This window comes from Haliotis rufescens, unplaced genomic scaffold (assembly GCF_023055435.1).
Source record: "Haliotis rufescens isolate VD_foot unplaced genomic scaffold, xgHalRufe1.0.p SCAF_5, whole genome shotgun sequence".
NCBI lineage: Eukaryota > Metazoa > Mollusca > Gastropoda > Lepetellida > Haliotidae > Haliotis > Haliotis rufescens.
Genome location: NW_025964223.1, coordinates 21,318,810 through 21,327,227, shown reverse-complemented (window position 1 = coordinate 21,327,227; position 8,418 = coordinate 21,318,810). Strand labels below are relative to the sequence as shown.

Here is an 8,418-nt window from a genome sequence, read left to right as displayed (position 1 = left end):
GAAGCTTTAGTCAAACTTTCTTGTCCTGAAATCGACCAACTTGCCTCCATTTAAGACCATTGGTGCCTGCAGTCCCATTATCAAGGCTAATTCTACCTGAAAACTTGGTGGGATATTGCTTTAAGTACTGATGTTGAATGGACATCTTTCAGTACCAGTTACAAATATGTTGGGTCAACAATGTATAGTGATTCCCTTGTCTCATGCAGGCTATAAACATGCTGTGTTTACTATTTCAACTTGACATTGGAACAAAATGTTTCCTTGATGGGTATGACAAGCCATGGATCATAATCCATAAATCTATGACAATCCAAATCTGTGATACAAGTCAAAGGCCTGCATATCCTGTCAAATTAAAGGGACTGAAAATTGCCACTGGACCACCATATACCCTATATGGACCACCATGCCCCCAGCCTGGACAACCATGCCCCCAGCCTGGACAACCATGCCTCCAGTCTGGACAGCCATGTCCCCAGTCTGGACAACCATGCCTCCAGTCTGGACAACCATGTCCCCAGTCTGGACAACCATGCCCCTAGCCTGGACAACCATGCCCCCAGCCTGGACAACCATGCCCCCAGTCTGGACAACCATGCCCCCAGCCTGGACAACCATGCCCCCAGTCTGGACAACCATGCCCCCAGCCATGACAACCATGTCCCCAGTCTGGACAACCATGCCTCCAGTCTGGACCATCCATACCCCAAGTCTTGACCATCCATACCCCCAGCCTGGACAACCATGCCCCCAGTCTGGACAACCATGCCCCCAGTCTGGACAACCATGCCCCCAGTCTGGACCACCATGCCCTCTGTATGGACAACCATACCCCCAGCCTGGACAACCATGCCCCCAGTCTGGACAACCATGCCCCCAGTCTGGACCACCATGCCCCCTGTATGGACAACCATGCCCTCTGTCTGGACAACCATGCCCCCAGTCTGGACAACCATGCCCCCAGTCTGGACCACCATGCCCTCTGTATGGACCACCATACCCCCAGCCTGGACAACCATGCCCCCAGTCTGGACAACCATGCCCCCAGTCTGGACCACCATGCCCCCTGTATGGACAACCATGCCCTCTGTCTGGACAACCATGCCCCCAGTCTGGACAACCATGCCCCCAGTCTGGACCACCACTCTCTGTATGGACCACCATACCCTCTGTATGGACCACCATGCCCTCTGCATGGACAACCATGCCCTCTGTATGGACCACCATACCCCCAGCTTGGACAACCATACCCTCTGTATGGACCACCATGCCCCCAGTCTGGACAACCATGCCCTCTGTATGGACCACCATACCCCCAGCCTGGACAACCATGCCCCCAGTCTGGACAACCATGCCCCCAGTCTGGACCACCATGCCCCCTGTATGGACAACCATGCCCTCTGTCTGGACAACCATGCCCCCAGTCTGGACAACCATGCCCCCAGTCTGGACCACCATGCCCTCTGTATGGACCACCATACCCCCAGCCTGGACAACCATGCCCCCAGTCTGGACCACCATGCCCCCTGTATGGACAACCATGCCCTCTGTCTGGACAACCATGCCCCCAGTCTGGACAACCATGCCCCCAGTCTGGACCACCACTCTCTGTATGGACCACCATACCCTCTGTATGGACCACCATGCCCTCTGCATGGACAACCATGCCCTCTGTATGGACCACCATACCCCCAGCTTGGACAACCATACCCTCTGTATGGACCACCATACCCCCAGCTTGGACAACCATACCCTCTGTATGGACCACCATGCCCCCAGTCTGGACAACCATGCCCTCTGTATGGACCACCATCCCCCCAGTCTGGACAACCATGCTCTCTGTATGGACCACCATGCCCCCTGTCTGGACCACCCATACCCTTGTCTGGACCACCATGCCCCCAGTCTGGACAACCATGCCCTCTGTATGGACCACCATGCCCCCAGTCTGGACCATCCATACCCCCAGTCTGGACAACCATGCCCCCAGTCTGGACAACCATACCCTCTGTATGGACCACCATACCCCAGCCTGGACAACCATGCCCTCTGTATGGACCACCATGCCCCCAGTCTGGACAACCATGCCCTCTGTATGGACCACCATGCCCCCAGTCTGGACAACCATGCCCTCTGTATGGACCACTATGCCCCCTGTCTGGACAACCATGCCCTCTGTATGAACCACCATACCCTCCGTATGGACCACCATGCCCCCAGTCTGGACAACCATGCCCTCTGTATGGACCACCATACCCTCTGTATGGACCACCATGCCCCCAGTCTTGACAACCATGCCCTCTGTATGGACCACCATGCCCCCAGTCTGGACCATCCATACCCCCAGTCTGGACAACCATGCCCCCAGTCTGGACCATCCATGCCTCCAGTCTGGACCATCCATACCCCCAGTCTGGACCATCCATACCCCTGTCTCGACCATCACATCACCAGTCTGGACCACCCATAGCCCCTCATCCGGACCACCCACATTCCTAGGCTGGATCACCATTATCCCCCCATCCTGAATCACCATACCCCTTTATGGACCACCATCTCCCCCATCTGGACCACCCATATCCCCAGTCTAGACCACCCACATCCCCTATCTGGACCACCCATATTCCTGTCTGGACCACCCACATCCCCAGTCTGGACCACCCACATCCCCTATCTGGACCACCCATATTCCTGTCTGGACCACCCATACCCCTGTCTGGACCACCCACACCCCCTATCTGGACCACCCATATTCCTGTCTGGACCACCCACATCCCCTGTCTGGACCACCCATACCCTGTCTGGACCACCATATCCCCAGTCTGGACCACCCATATTCCTGTCTGGACCACCCATATCCCCAGTCTGGACCACCCACATCCCCTGTCTGGACCACCCATACCCTTGTCTGGACCACCATATCCCCAGTCTGGACCACCCATATTCCTGTCTGGACCACCCATATCCCCAGTCTGGACCACCCACATCCCCTCTCTGGACCTCCCATATTCCTGTCTAGACCACCCATACCCCTAGTTTTATATTATCGTTTTTTTCAATATGAATTTAGACTTTTTATGCAAGTAAAAATTGTAAATGTATATGTACCTTTGTGTTAGTCTCTTGTAACTCCGCATGGAATGGCTCGTCTAATCTAGTTTACTTTGTATGTGTTGTATGTCACTGTATTACAATGTGGGTTTGTGTATTTGTTTCTCAAGTGTGACTCAGGGCACTCACACAAATGTTTAGGTGTGCCCATCTTATGCCATAAGTCAGCCATATCTGTTACAAAATGTAATGAAACTTGGTATATGTGTAGTTAGAAGTGTAGCTAAACACACTTTTATGTTTGGTTTTTGCTGATATGTTAAACTCTTGACCTTGTTTTGTCCATGCTCTTAAATCTTTCAAAGGCATGTTGACTCTGTAAACTTCTTCTTCAGTGAGAGGTAGACCGTCTGCCCGGAGAGCTGAAGGTCCAGGGTTTGATCCAAGGCTTTGTCATACCAAAAGACATTAAAAGATGGTACTTGTTGTTACCCTGTCTGGCACTCGGCATTCAGGGGCTAAAACAAGGACTGGTCGGCTCGGAGTCAGTATACTGTGTCTGAGTGGGATATTCATCTTAAACAGCGGCATGGCATCTCAGTGGGCTAGCACTATAAATCGGCATCAGTCCGAAAAGTACAAGCAGCCACACACACAAACTTGCATGCACGTCGCTATATAAGTGCAATAATCTTGGACACGACGTTAAACCCCATTTCACCTCACCTCTTCTCCTATGAAATTGACAGACTGGGGAGCTCAATTATAAGCACATTTCTCCTGATGATGACATCACATTTCATTGAAGTTGTTGAAGTGTTAGTTTTTAGACGTCAGTAGTTCTGTAGAAAACGTTTGAATATCAATGCTGACATAAATTTACCATACTATTTTTGTGTAATTTGAAAGCTTTTCTTGGCAATTTTGGAATTCATTCAGTGATCATAGTTATGTTCTTCTCACTACGCCTGCATTATGCCAAGTGTATCACAGGCAACTGGACAAGTACCGAATAAAATGTTTTATCAAACCTCCATGTCAGAATGATGAGATCTGATTGGTCCACATGATCTTGATAAAATACTATGTATCCCGCCTTGGAGGGCAATAAATTTCTCAGCGGGGGCATAAATCTCTTATACCCCACCGTGGGCAAATTAGGCAGCATTTTGGATTTCTGAGAGGCAGAATAAATCCCTTATACCTCGCTTCAAAGCAAAAAGCTGCATCCATTTTCCCAGGCAATGGAAAGCATGTGTCATAGCCTCAGCTCAATCAAACAGCTGTTTTCTATCAATTTTGAATTTCTTTTAATTCTTTTACAAGAGACATGAGACAATATAAGTTTGTAGCAGGATCATGAGGGGTACATGGGGTTTTATGTGTCCCGCTTTAGGTTTTATAGCAAGAGCCTCCACCTCCGGTTTGTGGAATAAAACGTAACGCGGGATGCTGCTACAACTTATATTGTCTCGTGTCTCAGTAGTTTTGAAGAGTACATATTTTTATGTTCCATGCTAAAGCACTGATGATGCTGAGCCTCAGTCCTCCCAACGTAATGATTCGGTTAACTTGGGTTTTATTTGATTTGCTTGTTTGTTGTTTAACGCTGCACTCAGCAATATTCAAGCCATATGACAGTGGTCTGTAAATAATCCTGTCTGGACCAGACAACCCAGTGATTGACATTATGAGCATCCTTCTACGCGATAAGGATATGCAGCTAAGCCTGACCCCCCAATCCTGTAAGTCGCCTCTAACGACAAGCATAGTCGCCTGTTACGATAAGCATGTGTTGCTGAAGGCCCATTCTCTACCTGGATCTTCGCAGGTCGGTTACCTTGCAGGCAACTGATGATGTCCATAGTTTGCTGGCTTCACTGCACTCCATAGTGACATCGCTGTAGGCATGTTATCCTTATGAAGACTGACTGACTGAGTTGGGTTTAAAAAATATGAAACATTCTGCACAGTTATTCCATTAATATTATCTCATTCAACTGACCGACCCAAACTACTTCATGTCAAATACAATGGCGAAATAGCGACCTACACAATAATTTTATGTTTATTTGTACAGACCCAAGCTAAATAGGTTAGCAAAGATAAACCCTAAAGTTATGTTATGGGGTTTTGTAGTATTTTCACACTTTGTTAGTATTCTGTGTATGAGCATGCAGATTGTATTGTTTATGTACATTTGTGTCAATCTGTCCTAACAACTGAGAGACTCATTACTGCAAGTGCTGTAATGTTAAATGTATTTTACTTTGCATGTGCTGTTTGTATGTAAGGCTTAAAAAAAGAAAAGAATTGGTTCTCCGGCAACTTTAAAAAAAAATAAAGTACAGGTGGGCGGTGTCTTTTTTGGGGGGTGGGTGGGAGCGGTGGTGTTCAAACGAGTATGTAACCAATAAACAGTTGTGTAATCAATAAACAATTGTGTACAATCAACCTCGGAAAGGGTTTCCCTACATAAATGACATTAAATGTATTCCTTGATGAGTAAACCATAAAATGTAGAAAGGACCTAGGCAGGGTGCAACACTTAAACTGTCAAGTTAACTTGAGGGATAGAAATGTATGCCATATTTTAAAACAATGATCTGATGTTTTATGTCATGGGGTTTTGTATGTTTTCACACTTTGTTAGTATTCTGTGTAATATGCATGCAGATTGTATTGTTTATGTACATTTGTGTCAATCTGTCCTAACTGAGAGACTCATTACTGCAAGTGCTGTAATGTTAAATGTGTTTTACTTTGCATGTGCTGTTTGTATGTAAGGCTTAAAAAATAAAAGAATTGGTTCTCAGGCAACTTTTTTTGAAAATATAATGCAGGCGGGGCGGTGTTCAAACTAGTATGTAACCAATAAACAGTTGTGTAATCAATAAACAATTGTGTACAATCAACCTCGGAAAGAGTCTCCTACATAAATGTATTCCTTGATGAGTAAATACTGGAATACAGTATTTGACTACCGTTGGTCTTGGAATATTTAAGGATGTTTAAGGACAAAAAAAATGTGGCAAACTTTATGGTGATGCGGGCAGTGCCTGAGAACCAAGACAATTGTTTTTCTTTAGCCTAACTATGTGAGACATAAATAAAATATATCTGTCTATTGTCTGTATGTTTTACAAGTGTGTCCAGGGCACTTGCCAAGCTGGCTTAGGAGTGCCCTTGGGAATATAGGTGTAGGTGTGTCAACAAATAGAATACTGTTAATCCAACTTCAACTCAATGAATATCATTTCACCATGAGCTACAATAAATGAGTGTTATTTAGAAAGTTTGAACCTTTCCTTTATATTGAGATTGGTAACTTCCTATTCAATGTCTGAATCCCCAGGTTAATTTTATGAATCATACTGTACATTAGATTTGTATGTTCATTTTACATGTTTTACATCACTTAAGTGAAAGAACATTTATCACTACTGATCACTGGCTTAGTATGATTTGCATCATCACAAGGTACTTTTCTTTTTTTTTAAATTCTAAGGTACCAGCAACTATCTGTGCCATTACTATTTTGAATATGCCATTGTCACTCTCATAAATGAGTGTAATTTAGAAAGTTTGCCCTTTCCTTCATATTGAGATTGGTAACATCCTATTCAATGTCTGAATCACTAGGTTTATTTTATGAATTTGTACAAATGGAGGGCCTGACCCTCCAAGGCACTGAGGGGTGGGGCCAAAGAGGGGTAATTTGGCTATATTGCTCTAAATGCATTCTTCTCTGGAACTAAAGATAGATATCAACCATATTTTGTTGGAAGCTGAGGGGCTGAACCTTTCCCCCACTCCCGGGGACTAAGGGCAGGGCTATAAAGAGTTTATAACTTGGACACAGTTAAGATCCCCACCATATAACCATATCTACAATTGAGAGTATAATGAGAGGAATGCACATATGCTACCAGGACTGGCCCTTCTGTTCACCTGTCCGACACTCCCAAAGGAGTTAGAACTTTGACCATAACATGCAAACAGATATCCCCACCCTATAATAAACAGATATATTGTATACATTTGTTTGTTATGAAGAGAATAATACCTTTAATATGATTTATCCTGGATCATAACATGGAAACGGTTCAGATCTTTATGCTACATTTGTAGCTAGAGAAATACACGCTCATGCTGTCAGATTTGGCAAGAGAGTTAACTGACTTTAAAAGTCCAGTTTCCACCCTTGCCAAACTTGGCTGGAATTTCTGGTCTCGATCATAGCGCATGAGTTATGTCCCTTCTATGCCTCTCCTATGGACCAATCAGCTCCCACCTCATGTATCACTTGCATTTGCTTCAAACAAAATGGCAGCGTCCAGTCAAGACGATCTGATCAATAATCAATATATATATTGTAATAAAACGGTGCACATGCTTTGCAAATACTGCATTTGACCGAAATTTGCTAGAAAGTTTATGAACCGGATTTTGATTGGAATGCGCACAGACTTGTCAGTCCAGTCAAAATGTAACTCCAGAATACCAGCCTAGTTCGGTAAGGGTGGAAACTGGACTATTATAGTCAGTTAACTCTCTTGCCTCAGGAAGATGGTCAAACGTAGGGTGGTACCTTTGACTTCTAAACCATCCAAACAGACACAACACAACTAATATTGAATATGATGATTTATTTTATTTTTCAATGATCCAATAAAATCGCAGAAAAAGTGAAAGAACTAAACAGAGGAAGTGTTCTTACTTAACAATTATGAGTCCTACACTTAAAACCCCAAATAACCACATTTTGTACATAAATTTGGCAACGCAATTCACCAACCTCCTAATGTCCAAGCATAGAAGTCCTGTAGCTACAGAGTTATACAAACAGAAGAAGAGGTTAAGTCAATAAGCTATAACATATATTATAACACTGTCTTAATGACACAGGTAATGCAATGTCCCATTGTCCAACATTCTGGGGAACAAGATCTACACCATATGCTAACTCATCTAGAGTTATTCCAATCGGAAAATGGGACAATGGCACCTCCACAAACATCACAATCCAACAGTCAACATAAATAAGGTTAAGGAGTATCACAAGCTGTGAATGAATGATGCATGTTGTGTGTATCTGTACAAGTCGCCGATGTTGTTTGTTCAGATGGCGAGGCCGAAGACACTGACGATGCAGTACATCATCTTGTTCTCCCACCTCACTGTGCAGCTACCTGTGAACAATTCAAACAATCACATCACAAGCCATAAAACACAATGTGTTAAGTTTTACTCAAAAGGGCAAGTGAAAGTTAAGGGATTTATTGGGTCTATCTAGGGGACTCTGGTTAATTAGTTTGAAGGGTCCAAGACATGAACACTGGTGTCCCAGCCTAGCGTGTGAGT

At 44.9% G+C, this 8,418-nt stretch overlaps 2 protein-coding genes across 2 annotated transcripts; both read left to right on the top strand.

The window, feature by feature from the left end:
- The first annotated feature begins 399 nt into the window (after positions 1–399).
- LOC125373234 lies at positions 400–720 on the top strand. Its single transcript, XM_048384232.1, has one exon. It carries the CDS (start codon positions 400–402, stop codon positions 718–720), a length of 321 nt encoding a protein of 106 aa, XP_048240189.1.
- A 101-nt stretch (positions 721–821) lies between these two features.
- LOC125373233 (histidine-rich glycoprotein-like) lies at positions 822–2,473 on the top strand. The gene is made up of 3 exons (XM_048384231.1): positions 822–1,153; positions 1,281–1,613; positions 1,741–2,473. Exons 1-3 carry the CDS (start codon positions 822–824, stop codon positions 2,471–2,473), a joined length of 1,398 nt encoding a protein of 465 aa, XP_048240188.1.
- The last annotated feature ends 5,945 nt before the right edge of the window (positions 2,474–8,418 follow it).

What these genes read in the sequence shown, in the direction of transcription:
- LOC125373234 (XM_048384232.1), top strand. Translation starts at nt 400, where the DNA reads ATGGACCACCATGCCCCCAGCCTGGACAACCATGCCCCCAGCCTGGAC.
- LOC125373233 (XM_048384231.1), top strand. Translation starts at nt 822, where the DNA reads ATGGACAACCATACCCCCAGCCTGGACAACCATGCCCCCAGTCTGGAC. An exon ending in AGTCTGGACCACCACTCTCT is followed by an intron (nt 1,154 to 1,280) that starts GTATGGACCACC and finishes CCATGCCCCCAG; the next exon opens with TCTGGACAACCATGCCCTCT. An exon ending in AGTCTGGACCACCACTCTCT is followed by an intron (nt 1,614 to 1,740) that starts GTATGGACCACC and finishes CCATACCCCCAG; the next exon opens with CTTGGACAACCATACCCTCT.